Here is a 24,221-nt window from a genome sequence, read left to right as displayed (position 1 = left end):
TGGAGCTATGTATATATGTAATGGTATGTAAAGTGATGCATGTATGTGTGTGTATCTCTTGTTTCCTTTGAACTACTTCAATTCTTGCTCAGAGAGCACTGTATCCCCTCTGATGAAGGTATGCCTTGCTGGGCAGTCCTGTGTCAGCGTTCACATGGACTATATGTACCTGACCTGTGAGAGAGCATTCTGGGCTTGGACTGGACTGATCAGTCACAGATTGATCCTGGAGAACCAAGGACAACAAACAGTGTTTGAATACATGTGTGTATAAATGCCTGTGTAGATATGGGGGGGGGGGTGTTCTGGTATATGTTAAGAAGGTAAGAAAAATGTTCATATCTCAGGAGAATGATGACTAGAAACCTCAAACTACTTTTTCTCCTTTCAGGGAAAGGCTGAAAAAAGCAAACAACCATGTAATCAAGACAAAGAAACCCTGAAACTCAGTAGGACTAGACAACTAAAGCTATTGTTTTTCCTTCACTCAAACATGTAGAGTCAAAAATGGGTTTTGAATTCTGGTCAAGTTCAAATTGTGAAAATAGTCATAACAATTTTGCTTTTCCTCCTAACCATAAGTCAGATGCACTAATTTAAAAAAAAAACAAAGCAAGCACTAGCTTCCATCAATGTAACTGCCAGTACCAGCCTCCCTTCCATCCAACCCCACCCCTTCCCTTGTTTTCCCTAAAAGGTCACGTTTCCCTTGGGAGCATCAATAGGAAAGAATCAATAAAAGTATAAAAATGATGCTACCTGTGGACTCAAAAGTGTCTTTGCTCAGACATTAATCCTAAGTACCCCACCTCCACCACCACAAAAAGGATTCAGAGCTGCTCCATTTGTAAAAGCAAATCTGTACAACAATCTACAAAACCAACTATTAGTACATTGAAGGTAATGGAATCAGAATATGAAGTTATATGCTGCATCTATAACTTCTTTAAAAGTCAGTTTTAGGGGGGGCCTAAAATTGTTCCCCCACCAAAATCAACCCAAGTGTGCGTATCATTTGTCAATGCATTTCCTAGGGAATCCTACACCTCAGAATGAGAAGGAAATCTTCTGGGCTATCTAGCTCAAGTCCAAACCAAACAAGAACCTGTTCTCTGTAGAGAAAGCCAGGTGTGTGCAATCAAATAGGAAGAGGAGCAGAGCAAGGCAAAGCAAGCACAAGTTGTCATTCATTGCTGACTATGACCTTCCAACTTCACGAAAACAGCCCTGAGAACCATTATGAGTTCAGGTGAACCACACCCATAGCTTTGGCTAGCAGGGGAAGTGGGGAAGGCAGGTGGGGGCAAAAAGTATGGAATGTGGCAAGTGTGGTTAGCCCCAACTGGCTTTTTCTTTGTTCCAATGGAAGCTTCAATTGTTTTAGATAATTTGGGAGATGTTAAGAATTGAAGATGGCATAAAAATCAAATGATATCCAGACAACTTAAGCACAAAATCCCCGACTCAATAAATAATCATTTGGCCTGTTGCAGTGGGAAATGTAGAAGACTAGAAGACTAACAGACTAGCAAGTCTGACCCGCTCAGCTTCAACTGGCCTTTCTGCAACTCCCTGCTCCCCAACCCCGACCCCACTCCCTCAATCCCCTATTCCCCTGCTGGGGCCAAGCAAATCAAGGTTGGTCCCTCTTGTCACATGACAGTCCTTATCTACATGGACACAGCTACCATGTGTTGCCCCTTTTCTTCTCTGGGTTAAGCATACCCAGTGTGATGTACTCTTGTAACCCACTCTATCCTGGTTGCACATCTCTATATTGTCTCCAGATACCTGATGTTCTTCCAAAAATGTGATGTCTACAGGTGACCACGAGATTCCATGTGTGGTCTGATAGGACGAAGCCCTGGGTATTGACTCAAACATATTAAATTCAAAACATCTGAAGATTTTGCCTCCTTGTTTGGTATATTTAGCTATGATTTTGCTAAATTGTGTATATGATCATTTTTTTAACTGAAATAGAATGGATTGTTCATAACTGATGCTTGCTTTTAATCACCTGCCACATATCCATGATAGCAAGCAACGTTTTAAAAAAGTGGCCGAACTGATAGTATTTCAACCGTGAGGGTAAAATGGAAGTAAGGATGAAAGCATGACACTTTGGACATGTGTGCATGCTCCTTCCTTCTTTCCCCTTGATTGCCCAATGTTCCTCTTGCATTCTTTCCCAAATTTCTTCTCCAAGTAGCCAAGGACACATCAATTATCAGCCCCTAGTCAGGTATAGGGGTGAGATCTGCAAGCTTAAGTCTGATCTATCATTGCTCGATCAACTATCAGGAGCTGTGCAAGAATGTTTGTTCTTGGATTCCTTGGCTCTGGAGTTAATTTAAAATCAAAGATTTCAAACATGAGTGTGCTACTTGTTTTTTTTCTTTCCCTAGAATCCCCAGTCACCTCACCTCCTGATCTCCAATGCCTAATAGACATGTCAAATGGAGCTCACCCCCTTCCTTCCCAACCCCCACCCCGTCCCATCACTGTGTCCAGTCACCTGAGCTCCAAATATCGAGATCATCTTCAACTCTTTCACTCTCTCTCTCTCTCATCTCTCATATCCAACCCAAGCCCTGCTGTTTCTACCTGGCTGATCTCTTGCATATGCCCCCTTCTTTCTTTAGAATCTGTCACTCCCCAGGTCCATGCCTTCTAGTTGGACTCCCTGCTGCCTCAAGCTCCTTCCCACTCCAGTTCATCCTCTCATCAGCTGTCAAATGAATTTTTCTAAGTAATTGCAAGTCCAACCAGGTCATCCTCCTACTCAAAACTCCAACAGCTCCTGATTGCCTGCAGGATCAAATTATGAAAGACTTTATTGGGTCTTTGAAGCCCATCTTTAAGTGCCTTGACCACCCCTTGCCCCCAAAATACTATGTGATCCAGTGACACTGGATGGCCCCCAAGACTAGAATGTTCTACCCTTCCTCCTGTTTGTCTCCTGGCTTCCTTCATGTCTCAGCTAGAATACCATCTTGTGTAAGAAGTTAATCACCAGAGACCAACACTGTTTTATCCTGTCTGCATCTTGTTCATACCTGGCCATTCATATCCCATCTTCCCCATTAGGCTGCTAGGTACTACCTTCACCTTCATCTACACTAATAAAGGAAAACAGGGTAAAATATATTAGTTTGTAATAACCTGTATCACTGTGTGCTTCTATTAGCATGAGTAATCTTACAACAGCTGGCTTCATTTTGCTTTATCTGTGACAAATTCTACTTTTTCGCCAACTGCAATGGGTCACTGAGGGATACAATGACAATTTTCTGTCACTGGCAGTGGCTGGAAGACCAGCTTAAGAGGATGGTGCAAAGGTTTTTGGTCAAAGAGAGTCTTGAAATCCCTTTCAACTGCGACATTATGAGATTTCACTGAATAGAGAAACTAGCAGGAGAGAAATTTCCTCCACTAAGGCAGGTCAACTTATATACAAGAGTTGCCTCAGCCACTTGGTCATAGGACTACAGAAACCCAGATTGTCCCTCTGAGGCTTTTCTGTTTTCTCTTTCTTCACTGCTTTTCTCATCTCAACTTAGTTCTGTGAAAGTCAAGTACTCTCTTCTTTACTTTAGCTGGTGGGAGAGGAAAGCTCTGGGAAGGTTGCTTCTTTCCAAGCTCTGAACAGAGAAGATGACAAACAAAGGGCTGGTCAGCGCACAAAAGGAGCAAATTCATTTGCTTCGCAGCTTCTCCTATGCCAGACCTTCCCAAGGGAGCTTTGTTCTTTTGCTCAGAATTCTCAGCACACAGTAAATACAAATATCAAATAAATAGAAAAAAAATTAGATTCCAAAGTTTCAGTTCCCCTTAACTAGAAGAGAAAATCGGGTGCACCAAAGCCCAAGCCACAACCCACCTCAAAAAACCAAACAAAAAACCGAAAACCAAGTCAGAACTGGCCTCAAATTTCTAGTGTAAGAGAATTTGCCAACTCCTTCAACTTGAGTGTAATTGGATTTAATCTAGATCTAACTGGAAGGAGAGGGAGAGAAAGGCGAGGACAGGAGGGGGAAAAGGAGAGAGGAAAGGGGGGGGAGAAGAGGGGAACAAGAGGGGAGAGAAGAGGGAGGGAAAGGGGGAGGGGGAAGAGAGATGGTAAATTCCCCATAGCTGGTGAAAGAAAAAAATGGATGCTTTGTAGAGACTTTGAGTCTGCCAACAGAATGGGGCTCTTTCTCACTGCCCTCAGGAATTGATCTTTCAAAAGCAGGAATCTAGCCCAACCAAGAATTCAACTTGTGAATTTCTGTGAGCAGCCCGGCTCACTAGTGCCCCACTTCCCCCCCTTCCCCCACTTCCCCCACTTCCCTTCTCTCCTCCCCTCATTTGCAAACTAAATCTCTACTTGAAGAAATGAAAGGCCTCAGCAAATGTCATGCTGAGGATAAATTCAGTGAACAAGGCCAGCATACAAATATGCCTATTAAAAACTAAGCCGTGAGTAATTGAGTCAGGGCCCTCTTTACTCAGATATTGTGTGTCTTCATAATGTCATACAAATCTAGGATGCAAATCTCATAGGAGAGGAGCAGGTGGCTAAGAGAGCATGGTGGACAGTAGGGATTTTCCTTTTGTTAAAAAGCTAAAAGGAGACTGATGGCAATCGATGAGATACCACCCAAGACCTTCCACAGGACACAAAAGCACACTTTTTGTAAAAACAAAGTTACCATAAACAATTTACAAAGAATGTTTACACAAAAATGTGTGGAATTCTGAGCAGCACCTCATTGAGCATTCTCTTTGACTCAGAATCAGATTTCTGCCCCCTTTCTTAGCAATACTGCCCATGCAACAGGAAGTGATCCATGAACAGGTGATGTCCCAAGAGAAAGGGATTCCCAAGGTATAGTCCTCCAACACTTCCCTAGCCCCACAGTTCACTAGATGGCAGATTAGGTTGCTAGACTGATCCTCAAAATTCCTGCTATGTTAATGTCCCATTCTTTTCTCATTTGTTTGGATTTTAGTCATAGGAAGGCCCCCAGAACATGACTCTGCACTAGCCTTATTAGGTAGCAAAGGGAGGCATGGCAGCAGCATAGTTGGGAGCCTAGCATCGTTTTGCAGAAGTTCTCCTTGCCAAAGCTCCCTGTCATTTGTCTACTCAGAGCACAGGATTCCCCACTCAACAAATGCACACATGTGTGTGTGGTGTACATGCATACTTACATACATACACTCATACATACACATGCATACTAGTTAGGCCAGGATTCTGGATTTTCTCAAAGGACTGAGAAATAATAAAATAATGATGGTTAGTTTCAAAAGGTGCTGAACTGCTCCACCAGTCATTAATCACAGATTTTGGAGGTGTGCTGACAGATTTTGACAGCTCCATTGGATGGGAAATAAACAAAGCAGAATCCAAGATGAGATCCTCACTAGATAATTTATAAATGGGAATAAAAAATGATATCTTAGCAGCTTAAGACCTTCCCCTCTAATTTCAACTTCCTTTGATTACAACAAAAATGTGCAAAAAAGAGAATATAAAAGAAACTCCATAATAATTAAAGGTGCTTAGAAAAGTACTTCTACATGTCAGGATTCTCAGATTCCTAGACACAGAGCCCTGGAAAGGACCATGACAAAGCAGCCAGTTCACAAAGATAGTTGCCAGAGTGTGCCATCTCCCAGGATGCTCCCCTCCTGGTGGAAAGGGCTGAGCCTTTCAAGAGCTCATAGACAACAGCCAGTGTGCTGTGGGAGGACAATGAGCATTCATTCCTGCTCCTTCTAGAAATAAAAGAGCTCCAAGAGATGTGAAGAAGGGACAACTAAAAATAAAAGACCCACATTATTAATATTCAGCAGTTAATTATTGGTAGGTATTCACTTGAAACTATCACCCAGGTAACACGAGATAGAAAAGTTCCTAAATCTAGTCCTCTTAAATATAGAGCATTTCAGCTACAAGAGTTCATGCTGGTACAGAGAGACTAAAGTAAAGTCAAGATTACAGGAAAGTGGCAGGCTAACCAGGAAGGGTGGTGGGTTTCTGAGGGGCAAATAGGGGGTTTGGACTTACAACAAACTGTAACAATGGCTGACCTGTTCTAGATACTGGACCACATGGTTGACTATTAAAATACAAGACAAAGTCATATTCCCCTGTATACACTGAGGTGTGTTGGTCAGTTTTGCTGGACTGCTTTTGTTCTATGTAGTCATTACAAGGGATGGCTCTCTAAATAGAGAGATTGCTAAATGAAAGTCATGTCTGAAGGTGATGTAAAAACCAAAGCTAAGTATGAAAACTATTTTAAAAATGAAAAAATAAACTTTATGTACCCAGGAAAAAAAGACAAGTTTAGATAATATAAAGATGGAAAGCACTAATTCTTCTAGACATGAAACTCTGGTCCAATACTGGGCAATACAAATTTGAAAACAGACATTTGACAATGAAGGGCAAACAAGGGATTGGAGGCAAAAGAACAGGATCAGACTTAATGATTAATAGAAATAATGAGATCATTTTCAAACACTTGAATGGATATTTCCATTTCCTTCTGTCTTCAGCCCTGGCTAGACCCCAGATAGTATACTGGGGCCAGTTCTGGGTACCTCATTTTAGGAATGACATCAACAAGCTACAACACATCTGAAGGGGGGTGACCAGGTTGGTGAATATACTTGAAACCATTATACCAACAGGAAGGTAAAGGAAACTGGGGGGGGGGTGTCATTTTAACTATGGAAGAGAAAGGAAACTGGGCAGAAGAAGCTTTTAATTATTACAATTCACTGTCAGAGATCTGTGACAGCCTAAACTGGGCAGGACCTTATGCTATGGCTAAGGGTGCAAAAAGAAATATAAAGAAAAACTGTTTCTAGTCCCCTAATTTATGGAAAAAGATTGGACTTCTTCTGGTTGAGGAAGCTCCAGCAGGCACAGGGGAACCTTTGAGCTCAAGAAAAAGAAAAAAGTTCCTAACAGTTGGACTACCTAGAGAGGCAGAGAGTAAATGATCATCGAAGACCTTCAAAGATTGGGTCAGCACTGGGTGACAACATTAAGTAGACAAGTTTCAGGCAGAGGTTTGACTGAAGAATGTTTTAGGTTCTTCCCAAATGGGGGATTTCAGGATTGTTTCCATTATTTTGTCTGAAAGGATGATGTAAGCTACCAGATTGTATTCCTTTGAAAGTATAAAAATATAATCCAAATGCAAATATAAATGTTTTGAAAGAATGAAGCTGAGCATTTGTTGGGTACTCACTATGAGCCAAAAGTACGGTGCTTTGTGGGCTCTTTGATACTCAACACTGTCTATGCTCTACTTCCTCTCCAAAATCATGGAGCAGCAAAAATCAGCTCGTAGACTCTATGTGGCAAGCATCTTTTATTGATACTGGGAGATTGGGGGAGGGGGTACTGTTAGCTCTCGATGATTTAATTTCATTGTTTCATTTGCAATAAATTAATGTTGCTCTGCTGCCCAAGTTTTGCTCTGTAGCCCACAGTCACATGCCCTCAGGCCAAGAGAGAGGCAGGAGGAAAATGCTCATCTAAAGTGAAGAGTGGGTTTTGTCAGGTTCCTAGAGATTAGCAGCTTAAGAAAATGTGGTGAGTTAAGATTGGAGCTTCCTACTAGATCTGCAATTTGAAATAATTTGTCATTATTCTGTTGTTTATATTGTTCTTATTACTCTTCCTTTGAAATGTCTCCCCAGCAACTTGAAGTGTATAGTTATCAGCAAGGAAAGGAAACCAAAGCACTAGTTTGAAGATGCATTTGTTAGCTGAGAAGAGGAAAAATGGGCAGATTTAAAATGGAAATTGCCCTTTGAAAGAAGAGAGAAAATGCTTCGAATAAAGACAATAGAAAAAGAAGTGATTTTGAGCTCCTGGGGAAAGTTATACACTGCAGGGCTGCTAATGCAACTACCTGGGCAAAACGAAAGAAGAGAGGACTGTGGGGGGTGGCTTTCTGTAGAAATCCAATGAGGGGAGAGGATGAGATGGCATCTGGGATCTCTTCTAAGTCTCTTCAGAGGTTTACTGGAACACATATTGAGTCTTGATGCAAAAGTGCATTATAAAGAGAACAGAAAAAGCAGGAGAATATTTCCAAGAAAGGGGATAAACCACCAATGAAAGACTAAACCCCCACTCCTCCATAATACTGAAATGTGGTGCATATGCTCAACCAAGAATGGAAAGCTGATGACTAGTTAAAAAGTCCGTAAGAGCTGGTTAGTCTGGCCTAATCTTTAAATTGGTGTTTAAATGGTTAAGAAGAGGGCGGCTAGGTGGCACTGTGGATAGAGTACCAGCCCTGGAGTCAGGAGTACCTGAGTTCAAATCCGAGCTCAGACACTTAATAATTACTTAGCTGTGTAACCTTGGGCAAGTCACTTAACCCCATTGCCTTGCAAAAAAGAAACAACAAAAAAAGCAAAACTAGGGGGGAAATAAATAAATAAATGGTTCAGAAGAGAAAGACATTCTCAAAGGGGTGAAACAATACAGTTCTAATGCACATTTTGGCTAAGTTCCATGCCAACATAGTAGTCTATAGAAATTCATCAACCATTACAAGTACTTCATCAATCAACAGGAAAAAAAAGACTAACTTGGTATTTAGTTACCAAATGGATTTCAATATCTTCATCTCTATTTGCAGAAGCATACATGGTAACATGCTAAAATAGAATTTTAATTATTATTCATAATTCCAACTTTGAATCCATTATTCTGGAACTATTTAAGCCAGAGAAAGGAAAGGGCTAAAGCAGAAGCACTAGCAGAGAACTGAGGAGAAGCGGGGAGGGGCTTGTAAAGAAGTCCATTTAGGCCAGATGCCAGGAAAAGCTTCCTTTTCCAAAGTGAAAAATGAAATGGATCTTCTCTAGCCTCCTCAGGAAGTTGTAAGCTACCCCGTACCGCAAGCCTTCAAGGGAAGGTTGAATGAACAGATTCAGGAGAGGCTCTAGAAGAGGTTACTGATGGCCACTGAGCCTCCATCGTCCAATTCTGGCATTCCATATTTTTTCCCCAATCTGGCCTTTGTTTATGTAATAGGCTTTGGCACAGTCAGTATCTGATTTCACTCTTGTGCAGTTATATTAAAAAATTAACTACTGAAACTGGAAAAACAATTAAGAAGGATGTAAACTAGTGAACACCAAACCAAGTATATTCAACATTGCACATAGCTTGACTTCAAAGAATGACATCCCATTATAATCCTGCAAATTCAATTTCAACTGTTGGTCCATTTCAAATAATAAGTGTATGTAAGAAATTAAAATAACCCAGTCAACAAGATTTGGTTCACCATCAACTCAAGGTCGATATAATGACAAAAACATAAAATGAGGACCAAACCATGAATGTATTCAGTTCCTTGGAAAAAACAACACTTTCACTATTCAAGAAATAAAAACTCATTTAGTAGCCACAATTAAATTATGATAGTAGTGTGACACAATTTATGAAATAAAAAGTAGCCAGGGTTGTAAGGGCAATACAAAGTCATGTGGGAAATAAGCCAAGTTTTTCCTCCACTTGAGCTAAACAATGATACAATGGAGAGAAAAATCACTTAGAAAACTACTCGGGGGGTGGCTAGGTGGCACAGTGGATAGAGCACCAGCCCTGGAGTGAGGAGGACCTGAGTTCAAATTCGACCTTAGACACTTAGTAATTACCTAGCTGTGTGGCCGTGGGCAAGCCATTTAACCCCATTACCTTGCAAAAACCTAAAAAAAAAAGAAGAAAACTACACAGGGCAAGAAAGCAACTTTGCTAAAAGTTTAAAGATGTGCACAGAGATGTGAAAGAGAGCATTTAAAAAATGAAATATAAAAGTGTATTTTTTTTAAAAAAACTATCTTTATAAACTTCGGATATTAGCTCTTGATTATTTGAGAAGTTGAAAATTAAGATAAAATAATTAATGACAAATTGTGAAGTAACTAAAATTTAATGGAACTTGAAGATTTGACATGATAAAAGAATCTCTATGAAAAAGCATCAACAGGGGCGGCTAGGTGGCGCAGTGGATAAAGCACCAGCCTTGGAGTCAGGAGTACCTGGATTCAAATCCGGTCTCAGACACTTAATAATTACCTAGCTGTGTGGCCTTAGGCAAGCCACTTAACCCCATTTGCCTTGCAAAAATCTAAAAAAAAGCATCAACAAACCATGTTTTTCTAAAATTATACTCAAGGGTGGGCCACACACAGCTAGAGGAAAAGAAATCCTTCCATGTGATCTATTAAAAATAGTGGAGAGAAATCAAGATGGTTCACCTTCCCTGGAGTCACATATAATGACAAGGCCTGGAAATCCTTCTGGAGAAAACTTGGTATATTTTTAATCTTTCCAAATCAAATCTGAAGGGAGCAGACTAGAAAGCTGTGGCACCAAAAAGCCAAAAGAAAACAGACAAAGTCCTGAAACCTGCTAAGGCTGCTCCCTGTCTGTCACTCTTGGCTGTGCCTTACACTCCCCCCACCCCACCCCAACTCAACTCAACTTCTACCTAAGCATTGGCTCCTGAATGGACGGTGGACTCCCCTTGTTACCATGTTCAAGGTTGGCAGCTGTTCCAAAGTCTGGGCTGCAGGAAAAAAAGCCACCCAGATTTCCAGAAAACTATTTCAAATCAAGTCTTCAGAGTTCCAAAGGTCTCTCTCCAGTATTTCATCTCCATGTCAGTCTTTTGTGAAAGCACAGGCATTTGCAGACATTAAGCAAGCCCCAGGAGAACAGGTTCAATGTATAGTGAAGAGGAGCCCGATGTATTCATTCATTCATTCATTCATTCATTCATTTATTCATCCATCCATTCATCAATTAATGGCTACCAAGGTTCTTCATGACCTCTGTGTCCATGCATAAAACAACTAAGTTAATGACTCCATTTTCCTGGGCCTGCTTTGCTTCAATCTGTGTTTCAATTAAGAATCTGCCAGTCTGAAGATCCTTGAAAGAGCTATGAACCTGCCTGCCTGTCTGCCAAGCACATGGGATGATGGGTGGTTCAGAAGTCCAATGGTGGACTGGAGAGTGAAGAATTAGAAGAGAGCATGGAAACAATAGCAGTAACAAAGTAAAAGGGTCTTACCCCTGATATCAGAAACACCTTGCAGAAATCCAAGACGGGCAGAATCTGGAGAAAGCTCGCAGCTTCCAGTGTATCTTGCAGGTTGTCCATATTAAGAGAGAGTTTTGCAGTGTAGATGAAATCAATGATTTTCTTCAGTCCAATTTTATTCACTCCATGCAGTTTAATGCACATTAAATCTTGTTCTTTCATGCCACCTGGAGAAAAAGACATTGGGATAAATGGAAGGGAATCTTTGAATGAAGGCAGAACTCATTTTGGCCAATAGTATGGAATAAAATTAAGTGGAAAAACACCATTGACCAAGAAGGTTTAGTAATAATCCAAAGGATGCCTGGGGTACCAGACAGGTGGAGCAAGTGTTTCCAAAAGGCTCTCCCCACTTATCCAAGGGGGCTTTTGTCTGAAGAAGAAACCTTGCAGGTCAAAATGGGTACAAATGGGAAAATCAGTTTGAATCCATTTGCCAAGTGAAGCTAGGATCCCTCTTAACCGTGTCTTCTGGTTACTCCTCTCCCATAGAAGTAAATCAGAATACTACCATCCTAAAGATTGATCATCCACATCCAGGAGACAATGACTTCAAATTAAGACTGCAAATTAAGAGTACTTCACCTGTAAACATAGCCTTGAAGTAATCACTGGCAGATGCCATCATGGCCCTGTGAACAGGAAAGGCTTCATCTCCATCTCCAGGGACAAGGCTCACATCACAGAGCAATCCTTCGACACGGAGCTGGTCAAAGCCCTACAACAAGATCACAACATCAATCATTCATTCCTCAAGAAAGAAGTCATGTGCAGGTGACCCTTGGCAGCCTCTCACTCTGTGTGAAGACTCACAGCAGGGAAGGTTCTTCCAACTCCAAGAGGCTACTTAACAGTGACAAGGTTGTATTTAGGATTACAAAAAAAAGACCCAGAAAATCAAAGCAATTTTAGAGTCCAGAATAATTAAGGGGCATTGAATAGATTCCCAAGTTTGATAGTTTTATCAACAGGAATAAAATGAAACTATACTTTTTTTTTGAAGGAAAAAAAGAATATTGTATCAACCTTCACTTTTGTGCTCTGCAAAATGAGGGGGTTAAATAGAAGTGCCTTTCAGTTCTAATTACTCAATAATAGAGTCGGGGGGCACATATGCATCTTTTTCTGGCAGGAGGAAAAGGTCATAATTTCGTTAATCAGAGGAATTCTTAGTGTGCAAACTCCTCCCACTGATATGGTTCAACTACTCAGTATAACTTAGTCTTAGAGAGCTGCCTGGGACTCGGAGAAGAGAATGAATTGGCTCATGGTCACACAGGTATGACATGTAATTAAGGATAACTCTCTACTACAGTCTCTAATATATACTTATATTTATATATGGTATGTGTGGGTGGGTGTCTATACCCACCCACATAGACATACAAACCGATCTTTCCCCCCCATACATAACATACATACATGTATCTACAAATCTACAGCTACAGGACCCTCCCCCTCCCAGAGTCCTACTCAGATGCTTCGTGATATGACAGTGACTCAGTAAAGCAGAGTTCGGTAGGTCCAAAGTGAGAAGTCTGAATGCTCATCTAGGCCCAGCTTAAAAGAGAGAGGCTGACCACCAGGTAATCAACATGGCATAGAGTTTGATCTGGAGTCCCCAGACCTGGAATGGAATCCTAGTTCTGCCATTCACTACCTGCTGCTTCCTTTCCATTCTCTGGACTTCAGATAGGCAACCACTAAGATATCTTTTCTCGCTCTAGGTCTGGAATGCCCTGTAGGGGATACAAGTCCTCATCAATGAGTATTAGCCATGACAAGGCAATCACTGATTTCTTCAGTGGACTTTAGTAGCTATATTCGTATCCCATGGCAGGGGAAAGGGGGAAAGAGACCTAAGAGAAGGCAGACCCCATTTTCAGAAAATTTGTTGTTAGAATTCTGAAGGAAGAACACAGAAAATAGAATGCAAGGACCTTATTTAATCCAATCCTGTTTCTTTGAGACATGGAAGGCTAAGGATGCCCAGCAAGAAGAATCCAAATAGGCTAACAATTCAATCTCTAAAATCAGAAGCCTTCATCAAGCAAACGTTGAAAGCAGGAAAGGATCCCAATCGCAATGGCATCTACTAGCAAATAGGGTCGATGTAAACAAATGCCCAAGCCCAAAGGTGCTGCTCTGCAAATGGAAGCGATGGACCTCCCCGGGTGATAGGTGGGCGGCAAAAAGAGGGCCGAGATACTCATTCAAAACCAATATCACCTCCATGTCTTCTAATTGCAGACAGGAAGGGGAAGGAAGAAGTCATAGAAGAAATTGGTTTCCATTGTTGTTCAATTTTTAGCTGCCCTAACAATTCCATCATAATCACAACCCACATTTATTTTTGAGCAATGTAAGGCAGAGCAAGCTCTACCCCAACCCCAGTATCACTAGGTAAGGAAGAACATTACTTCCCCCAAGGGTAGCTCTATCCCTACCTGCTCTACCCCTTTACCACTCCACTAACTATAACTTAGGAGTCAGAAGACATGGACAAAGACCGCCTTTCTTCAAGCCTACCTGTGGCTGATATCCCAGATCTTATATCAAACCAAGTAACAAAAGTCCTTTTGCAAGATTTCACTTAGCAATAAGGGGTTTTAACTTTTTCTCAGTATTTACTATTAATTTACTATTAATTTCTCAAATGTTAAGATGTTTCTGGGTTTATATCATATATCACAAAGAACATTTTTCATAACAATTCAGGGACTATTTCTGTATGTACTGATGTTTTACTCATAATGAACTCAAGTGGAAAAGAATAGCCTGGCAAAAGCATGGGCCTTGACATACACATCAGCCCATCACCAGGGAGAAAGATTCTACAGTGGGGAAAGATGAATTAGAAGATTGCTGATTTTAACTAAAGTTTTTTCCACCATTTTTTTAAATTCAGAATTTCAGAAAAGTTGTTATCTTTTTCCTTTTTCAAATACTTCATTCTAGGTGGAGGTGGAGTGAAGGCAAGAAATCCCAGGAGTTATCCCTCAGACTACTCCAAATGCCTTTAAATTATAATTCTAACCAAATTCTAGAGTGGTGGAACCCACAAAAAGACTGAGTAAAACAATTTTCCAGCCCAAGACAATATGGAAGATCCACAGGAAGACTCTGTTCCACCAGAGTTGGAAAAGAGTCACATTACAGTCCAGGTGGTATTGCCAGCGCAGACTGGCTCCAGTCAACCAGGAACAACCCCCAGGCACCTGAGTCCCTGGGGGTTCCTGTATCCATAGTAGCAGGATAGTTTCCAGACCTCTCAGCCCAGGAATTGCCAAGAAAAACCTGGAAGGTCAGCAGGAAAACTACCACACCATAGTGAGCACAGAAACTATGCCAGTGCGGACCTCGGTACAACCCCAGGAACCAGAAGTTGGTCTGCAGAGCCACCCAAAAGCTGCTTCCAGAGCAATCAGCCCATGGATGGTAAGGAGGTTGGGGGAGACTACAGAGGTCTCTCTGCTACCCCTGAGACAAGACTCTGCTGATTTGCCCATACTCAGATCCAGGTCACAGTCTGGGATCCCTTACTACCATAGAGGAGCAGGAACTCTCCTCACAGTTTGAGGGAAGAGAGGAATGCCTGTGGTCATCCACAGACCAGAGCTCAGGCCAGAAGAGTAGTCATAGCCTCCCATGAGACCTTAAGGAATTGAGGTCCTTGGGCGGAGTCACTGAAAACAGTAACAAAAACCCTCAAAAGCTTGGGACAGTGCATCCTCTACCCCAAAAGCAGAGCCCCACCTTAACAAAGAGTTAAAATCAAGTCAAAAATGGGGGAAATGAGCAAACAACAGAAGAAAAAGAATCTGACCATAGATAATTATTTTGGTCCCAGGCAGGATCAAAATACGCACTCAGAAGATGACAAAGTTAAAGCTTCTGTATCCACAGTCTCCAAGAAAAATATTAATTGGTCTCAGGCTGTGGAAGAACTCAAAAAAAATTTTGAAAATCAAGTACAGGAGGTCAAGGAAAAAATGGAAAGAGAAGTGAAAGCAATGCAGGAAAATCATGAAAACCAAGTCAACAGCCCAGTGAAAGGAGATTCAAAAAATACTGAAGAAAATAACATCTTCAAAACCAGTTTAGGCCAAATGGAAAAAGCAGTCCAAAAGCTTAGCAAAGAGAAGAATAGCTAAAAAAGCAGAATTGGTGAGTTGGAAAAGGAGATAAAAAAAATCTCTGAATAAAATACCTTCAAATGTAGAATGGAGCTAAGGAAAAGTTGATGATTATGTGAAAACTCAAGAAATAATATAAATTAAACCAAAAGAATGAAAAATTAGAAGAAAATATAAAATATCCCATTAGAAAAACAACTAACCTGGAAAACAGATCAGGGAAAGATAATTTTAAAATTATTGGGTTACCTGAAAGTCATGATCAGCAAAAGAGCCTAGACTTCATTTTCCAAGAAATTCTCCAAGAAAATTGCCCTGATATCCTAGGAGCAAATGGTAAAAATAGAAATTGGGGGAATCCACCAAACACCTCCTGAAAGAAATCCCAAACTAAAAACTGGCAAGAATATTGTAGCCAATTTCAGAACTTCCAAATCAAAGAGAAAATACTCCAAGCAGCCAGAAAGAAACAATTCAATTACTATGGAGTCACAGTCTGGATTACAAAGGATTTGGCAGCATCTACCTTAAGGGTACGTAGGGCTTCGAATATGATATTCTGGGAGGCAAAAGAGCTTGGATTACAAGTGAGAATCAACTACCCAGCAAAAATGAACATCCTTTTCTTGGGGGTGGGGGGGAGATGGATTTTCAATGAAACGGGAATTTCAAATGTTCCTGTTGAAATGACCAGAGCTGAATAGAAAGTTTGATCTTCAAGTGCAGGATTCAGATGAAGCATAGAGTGGGTGGACAGGAAGGGCTAATTATGAGGGATTTAATGATGTAGAACTGTGTGTATTCCTGCCTGGGAAGATGATAGTGATAACTCATATGAACCTTTTCATTTATTAGGGAAGTTTGAAGGAGCATATATGGACAAGGCACAGGAGGGAGCTGAATATAATGGTATAATATTGTAAAAAGATGGAGTGAAGGGATGTAAAAGGAAATGTACTGGGAGAAAGGGGAAGGAGAGGTAGAATGGGCTAAAATATTTCTTATAAAAGAGGCAAGAAAAAGATTTTGCAATGGGGGGAATGAGTGGGAGTGAGTGTGCCTTCATTCTCATCAGAGGTGACTCAGAGAGGAAATAACATACATACTCAATAGGGTATAGAAATTTATGTTACCCTAGAAGAAAACAGAAGAGGAAAGAGATGAGAGAAAGGGGACTGGAGGAGGGGAGGGGAGGTGTAGGTGATAGGAGAGAGAAGATCATGAGAGGGGGTAGTCAGATACAACACACTTTTGAGGAGGGATAGGGTGAAAGGAGAGAGCAAATAGAATAAATGGGGGTGGGGAGGAATTGGATGGAGGGTAATACAGTTAGTAATAGCTATTGAAGCAACTTTTCTGATGGACTTATGATAAAGACTACAATCCATCCCAAAGAGTGAATTGATGGTATCTGAATACAGAGTGAAGCACACTTTTTTTTTTTCCTTTCACTTTATTTTTCTTGAGGTTATCTATCTTTGTGAGGGAAGAGGGATCATGTTTACTTTTACAAGACTATTGTCATCATGTGACAAAATAAATAAATTTTACAAAAAAAGAATGAAGGACAAACAACAATGACATGTTTGTGTTTAACTGTATTAGATTGCTTGCTGTCTTAAAAAGGGGGAGAGATAAGAGGGAGAAAGATAACTTGAAAACAAAATTTTACAAAAATGAATGTTGAAAATTAGCTTTACATGTAATTGGAAAATATAAAATACTATTAACATAAAAAAACTTGAACAAAATAGCCAACCAGAAATTCAGGGGATCAATGATGAAGTATCCTTTGTACTTCCTGAAAGAGATATGATAGACTCAGCAAGCAGGTGTTTTTATTTTACATAGCCAATGTGGGAATTTGTTTTTCTTGACTTGCCATATTTGTTCCAATGGCATTGCTATTTTCCTAAGGCAGCATTCTGGAAACAGGATGGGACAGGATTTGTCTGGTAGGGTAGGATGCCATGGGAGGAGATGTGAGGAGAATGAAAATAGAATTTTGTTAATTAAAAAACAAAATTCAAACACTTCATTCTAATTCCTTCAAGGATACTCATTTTTTATGTAAACCCTAAAACTGTTTTTATTTCCTCTTCTTTTCCATTAAACCACCTGCCAACTGTACATGAGATCAAGGCCAAAGTAGGGAATAGGAGAGCAGAGCTTATCTCTGGAAACAGTGAAATGGGAATTCAGAAGAAACATTATAGACAGCTGGAGCTTCCACACATGGAGGGTCAAAAACACAGTCACCACCCAAGGCCAAGGGGTGGGGTTTTCAAACGCTGATATACTATGAAGGTGGGAAAGGAAAGAGAGAATGGGGGCTAAGCTGAGAAAGAAAAAAAAATTTGGTCTGGCTATGAAAAAAATCTAAGGAAAGAAAAGAGGTGGTGCTAAAAGAGAGGATTGAAGAAGAGAGCCCAGAAAATAAGAGAGGAAAACAATTAATTGCTGTAGTAATGGGATGGGAAAGCCCAAAGGAAATGGGGAAATGCAAAAGAAGCAGGCAGCCTCCATTGAGTCTCTGTCACTGGTTGAAGAGGTATGGGAGCAGGAGCTCTTAATCTGGCCTAATTCCAAACTCAAGGGTTTGTGGCCATATTTCAGAGGGCCTGGAACTTGAATGGGGGGCTGGGGGAGAATAATATCTTTCTTCTCACTAACCTTTGGTTTCTTTTGTAATCCACTGTATTTTATTTAATTTAAATACATATTCTGAGCAACAATTCATAGGGAGCTCCTACCAGAAGGGTCCAGGACCCCAAAAAGATGAAGAGCCCCGAGGCTAGGAAGAAACCTGGATTCCTATGGCAATCCTACACCAGTAGCGTGAAGGGAGAGCAGAAAGTACAAAGCCAACATTGGGCTGACCAAAGACAAACTAGAATAGAAAACCCTCGAACTAGACTTTTCTTTTGGGGCTAAAGGGAGGTGCTCAGGAAGAGAAAGCTTAGACTAGCAGGTAGAAAGAAAGTCAAGCCAGCTAGAATGACTAGAGCCCCAAAGTCAAGGTCTGGACAACTGAGGATATCCCAAGGGGCCTACATTTAACTTACTATGTATGCCCTTCTGCCATTTTAAAGTGTCATTTCTCTTAAGCTCATGTTGTCTTTCCTTTAAGAAAATTCTAAGATACCATCTTCACATACAAAGATGGTTTCTCTTCACCCCACCCAGAACTTGAGGCTCCCCTATCCCAATCCTCTCATGTCAGCATATGGCCTCCTTTTTTGTAAACTGCTTTTTATGCCAAGAGATTTAGGGTCTTCTTCCACAGCTTTTCCCGATTTGAGTTTACTAAGCAGTCTCTCTTACCTAGGCATGCCCAAAGATTCTTATTTCATAAACCATCTTATTTGCTGTTCCCCTGTCTCTGCCACATCATTCCCCTGCCCTATGCTCCAAGATCTTCTCATTGGTACTAAGCAATATCAACTAGTCATGCCAGCAAACATTTTCAAGTACCTGAGAGAAGAGTTGAGCAGCTAGGACCAGAATCCCTACGTCCATGGAAGGGTGGAGGGGAGGGGTTCTTTACCACTTTGGGTGCTCATAGATTCCTTGGGTCATGGTCTGCTCAAGTCTATGAACCTCCCCCACCCTGTTCAGAATCATGATTGTAATGACATCCAATCAAAATGGGTGAGCTAATGAGGTGACAGGTTCCATTTCTCTCTCACTAGAAAACTCTAAACCAAGGCTGCCCAACCACCAGTCAGGTGTCTCATAGGAGGATTCCTATTCAAGTATGGCTGAGACTAGTTTGAATATTCTATAGACAGAAAAAAATGTTGAGCACAGGAAACAGCATGAGTAAAGGCATCTAAATACCCAGGGGATGACAACTCTTCCAGTTTGGCTCAGGAACTAGAAGATGAGAGAGCATGAGCTAAGGCTGGAAAGAAACAGGGCAAGGTCAGATGGTGGAAGATGAAATGTCAGGCTCAAGAAATCTGAACTTTCTGAAGAAGGCACCCACAAGACCTGGAGGCAGAAGGCAAGTTAGGAAATGGCTGCAAACTCCCAGGTGAGTGGCTCTGGTGGTCCAGATCATTCTTCCCCAAAGTTACGCTCTGTTCCAGGCAAGCAGACCTCCCTGAGCAGACCCTACCTGCAAGGTCCCTTCCTTCAAGATAGATGAGAATGCTGTTAGTCCTCCAACAGCTCAGCTCCAGGCCAGCTTCTAGTTTTCCACATCAAACTGCTCTTAGAGTAGATATTGTGCAATTTATCATTGACCCACATAGATGGAGAAGAGGCAGAGAGTCAGAGACAGGAAGTCTCTCATTTCATCTGTGTTTTATCTTCTCCCAGCTCAAAACCTGGAGAGCAGCAACCATATCCCACCCTTTTGGAGAACCCTAGGGCCCAGTCACTTTCCATGCTTATCTCCTCTCCTTTCTCTTCCTCTATATCTCCCTTCTATCATCTATGCCAACTCAAGGCTCTCTCTTGCTTACTATTGACTAAGGTTGTTCATGAGACCTATGGACAAAGCCTGTCCTATACAATGTAGGACTAGTAGGGATTGGGAAAGTTTTTTCAGTTTCCATCTGGGATCTTGGCACAAGACCTGTGGGAGAACATTGCCTGTCTCTTTACCAAATGGAACCCTTTGGTCTCCTCATTAAAGGTAGTTAGCAAGGGAGAGAGAAAAATGTAAAATTCAAATTCTTGCCCAAAATAAAGATTGGTGAAAACCATTGTTGGCATGGAAAAACAAATACATAAAAATATTTTTTAAAAAGTGGCTGGCAGAAAGAAGCAGGTGGCACTTCTATAGCACAGTTTTGTCAAACTCTTTTATGTATACTACCTTAACAGGAGTTTCACAAAAAATATTATAGGTATCATCATTCCCCTTTTACAGATAAACAAAGTAAGGCTCCAAAAGGTAAATGGATTTGGTCAGGGCCAAAGGAGTGAAATCTAAAGCCAAGTCCCTCCTGTCTTCAAGTCCAGTACTCCTATTTCAACATGCAATCTTAGATTAAATCCAATATACAGAGAAACCAAAGTTCAGATATATTCAGTGACTTGCCAAGATCACATAGTCATATAGTGACAGAAGAGAGACTAGAACCCTGGTTTCCTTTTCTATATTATAACCCCCCCCCCAGTTCCTTCATCATACCAGTTTGGCAAGTTCACCATTCTCTTCACCATTCCCTGTGACCAAAGCCATCATTTCTCAAAGGAGGAGTAGGCCACTTCAGACCTGGTCTGCTCACCGGTCTTCCCTCCCCTATCTAGTCTATCCCTACCCAGAATGGGTAGAGGAGGGGCTCGGTAACTCTTGGCCAGGGAGACTCACCATCAGCCTTGGGTTTCTAAGAGACCTACCACAAAACTCTCCTCCAAGTCTAGCACAATTTTTGCCTTCCTTTATTTTTGGTTTGGGGATTAAGTTCTATTTTGTCACAGACATGAAATAAAATTGAATTCTTTGCTCCCTGGGATCTGAATTACTTCACTTTCTTACAGTGAGACTCTTCATACCTTCCTGGACAGCTGCTCATCTCCTCGGCACTCCATTCAAAGGTTCTCAGTTCTCCCTTCCCCCTTAGCTGAGCTCTACCATCCTTTAATGTGTTACAAATAAAATCGTCAGCCCAGCAGCATCTACCACATGCCATTTACTTCCTTTCTCTTGGTCCTCACTCCCTCACCTCTTTCACCAACCTGCTCCAGGCTCCTTCTTTGCTAAAGATCACTGGTACTCAGCTGACCCTTGCCCAGCTCCTAGCTCCTATCAAGTCAGGGTCTTCCCAAATCTACCAGATCTACCAAGCTCTCTATCACTTACAACCACGTGACAACCCCCCCCCCAGTAGTCCTTCAACAACTCTGGCATCTTCTGGACCTGATGCAGGGGCTCCTAGTGCCCTCTAGCCCCTGCTCTCTACAAGTCCTATCACCCCCCATGAAGGAGAGTAAACTATGTCTTTATATCCTGTTCTAGTTTTTAAATCATTTGAATAATTGAAAACTCCTTCTGCTGTCTAATTGGGCCCCACTAGTTTAGCCAACCTTATAGGTCCATTTCCCTGCTTTGGACTCTACGGGTCCCCTCTACAATACTCATTTAAACCCCTCCTCAGCCTTCCTTTCTCCAGCTTAAATTGATTTCATTTCTACAACATTTCCTCATTAGACCAATTTTACAGCCATTTAAAAGTTTTTGATGCTTTTCTTTAGATGTTAACATTTCTCAACACAGCTAACATTTCTCGACACACATCTCTGATGACATAGACCAAAAGAGGACCCATTAACAATGCCTTTCAAGCTCAAAGGACTTAATTTGGGGGCAAATAAATGGAAATTATTTCTTTGCCCACCAAATACTAACCATATGGAACTCATTATCCTGAGGGAGACCATATAAGATGAAAAGACAATGTCATCTAGATTTGTAAAACCCACTGGCAACCATTCAGCATGGAACAACGATCATGGTACCTTAGAAGATCATGCTGGATTGGATGATCCTGTTCTCAACCAAATGTCTTAACCGGAGAGCTTGGGGATCATTGGCACATCAAAATAGTCTTCCTTGAGCATGGAAAAGAGCTGAGCATTGTTAGCCAACAAGATGTCAGCCTAGGAGAGCAGGGGACTCTTAAGATGCAAAAGTCAACTATTCTAGGGAGGACAAAGAAATGAATCACTGGCTGCAGTAGATGGAATGATATTGCCCTTCTCCTCCTCGGAAGAGAATGCTCTTTGCCCTGGAATGCCAGTATAAAAAGGATCCACAGTGTAAAGAAGATAGTAAGCTGTCCAATCCAAGGATGGAGACAATGGTGCAGGAAGCATCACTTAAGGGGGAACTAAAACTCAACTGGAATGTTTGCAATCACTGCATCATGAATGTGGGCTTGCAATAGCAGTGATTTTTTTCCAGGTTATGCACCAATTAGGACATGATGTCATCCTTGGTGGTGGCCTTGAGGTCAAAGAGAGAGACTTTCTAATAGCATTAAAGAGTAAGAACAGCAAGGTGTGCCACTCAATTATGCCTTGTCTTTAAAAGTAGATTTTATTAAAGTAGTTCAATGTAAGTGTTGGGCAGTGCTCCTCTAAACAGAATATACGACATAAAACAAGTTTTAATGAAATATTAAGTAGTAAAATACATTTACCTTAATCATTCCCAGTTCTTCCTTATCTATCAATGGCTCCAGGTCAGTCCTATCCCCTGGTCCCCCCAGGCCAACATCCCTGGATATGGGAGCTGGTCTGAAGACGGGATGAGGGCTCCAGGAGGATATTTCTGCTCCAGGGAAATCTAGTGGCTGTATTATAGTCCATCCTTGCCCCCACCCCCAACCCTATTCCAGTTTGCAGAACTTGTTTCTGGGTTGCCTACTACTGCTCTCACTTGCTATCATTATGAAACACTGAACAGAGAGGTATTGGATGAAAAGGGAAAGGTCAGAGCTCTCATAACGTTACAGAACTTGATTTAACAGGAAAATAAAAGGGACTAAAATAGACTTTAGCATAAACAAAGTATAGCAAATTTCACTCAACTATTCTGACTAAAGCGGGAACACTTGGAAAAAAACAGGTGCTGTATCAAAATAATTTTCCAGGTAACCGAAGACAGATACTTGGGAGGGTCCAAATTCTTTCCAGCTAATTTCAATGGAAATCTTTTCAAAATGCATTCTGTACTCCTCTCCTCTACATACATTCCACAAAGAATGGGAAACTCAGGCTGACGCACAGATGCCCTAAGCAAGTGCATAGGACAACTTACTCCCACTATCCCAACTTGGATTTGGAGGCCTTGTGAAGGGTGTATAGAGTGACCCACTCCAAACATTTTTCAAGCTTAGCATTTCAGAAGTTACAGAAGCACAGCAAAAGGAGAGGCTATATTACCTGTAACACTGCAGAACTATGGCTATTGCTCGTGAAAAACCGTGTAGCTCCTGTCTTGGATGACTGCAGGTGGGCAGCCATGCCCATATCGCTGCTAACAAGAGATACTTTCATGTGAGGGTCTTCCTCTTCCACCAGAGATCTAAAAGAATGAGGGGAAAAGAATCATAACTTTAAATCTGTTCTTCCATTCACAATAATGGATAATACCTCAAAGAAAGACATGGCAGGGACTACTGGCCCCCAGCTTCAGTTTGTCAGTTATGAATAAAGGAGGAAATTGGAGAAATTCATGGCTTCCCCCAGTGCTTGCCCTCAGTGTCACAGAGGTCAAAGAGGAACTCCAGACAAGCACAAATAAACTTCTCCCAAAGTGCCGCTTTATTATGTACTGGCTGGCTGCTCATGGGGGACTTTGGTGGTCTCTTGGTGTTGGCACTGACCTGGTAACCCCCTGAAGCTGGAGAAAGGTCAAAAGGGACAAGTCATGCGTCTGCCAAGTCTTTCATGTACATTTATTTCTAATTATAAGTCATTCTTACAAGCTTCAGAAACAGTCCATGGGAAGGGAATGCTCTCTTCCTGGCTGGCACTATCTTTCACTTAGCCCAAGTGTCGGCTCTTCAACAAAACAGCAGTTGAAGGACACTACATAAATAAATGTGAGGCATTATGAAATGCAGTACGGAGAGAGCGTGTGAGCGTGTTTGTGTGTGTGTGTGTGTGTGTGTGTGTGTGTGTGTGTCTGCACGCACACACATGCATCTGTTCACATACCAAATGGAGTGGTTCTCAAGGGGGAAAACACCACTATTCAGCAGGCCCAGGCTGCTATTTTGCCTGGAGTGCAAAGATTCCCCAAACTTTTGGCCTTCTCTTCTCTTACTTTCTTTCTCCATGTATTGGATATTGCAGCCAAACTGGACCAGTCCCCTTCCCTTAGTTTCCCAACTCTGTTTCTTTGTGAAACAATTCCCATGCCTGCACTGCTCTCAGCACCTCTTCCATACAGTCCTCCTTGAAGCTGCTGGATGGTTACTTCCCA

At 41.5% G+C, this 24,221-nt stretch overlaps 1 protein-coding gene across 1 annotated transcript in view; it reads right to left on the bottom strand.

Moving 5' to 3' along the window:
- LOC141497509 (kelch-like protein 13) overlaps positions 1-23,755 on the bottom strand; it is a 37,681-nt gene extending 13,926 nt beyond the window's left edge. The window contains exons 1-3 of the mRNA XM_074200162.1: positions 23,177-23,755; positions 11,727-11,859; positions 11,112-11,308 (exon numbers count right to left, since the gene is read on the bottom strand). Coding sequence (XP_074056263.1) covers positions 11,112-11,308; positions 11,727-11,859; positions 23,177-23,290 — 444 coding nt within the window. The 5' untranslated portion in view covers positions 23,291-23,755. The remainder of the gene's footprint in view (positions 1-11,111; positions 11,309-11,726; positions 11,860-23,176) is intronic.
- Positions 23,756-24,221: the final 466 nt, after the last annotated feature.

This window comes from Macrotis lagotis, chromosome X (genome assembly GCF_037893015.1).
Source record: "Macrotis lagotis isolate mMagLag1 chromosome X, bilby.v1.9.chrom.fasta, whole genome shotgun sequence".
NCBI lineage: Eukaryota > Metazoa > Chordata > Mammalia > Peramelemorphia > Peramelidae > Macrotis > Macrotis lagotis.
This window is presented reverse-complemented; position numbering and strand designations above follow the sequence as displayed.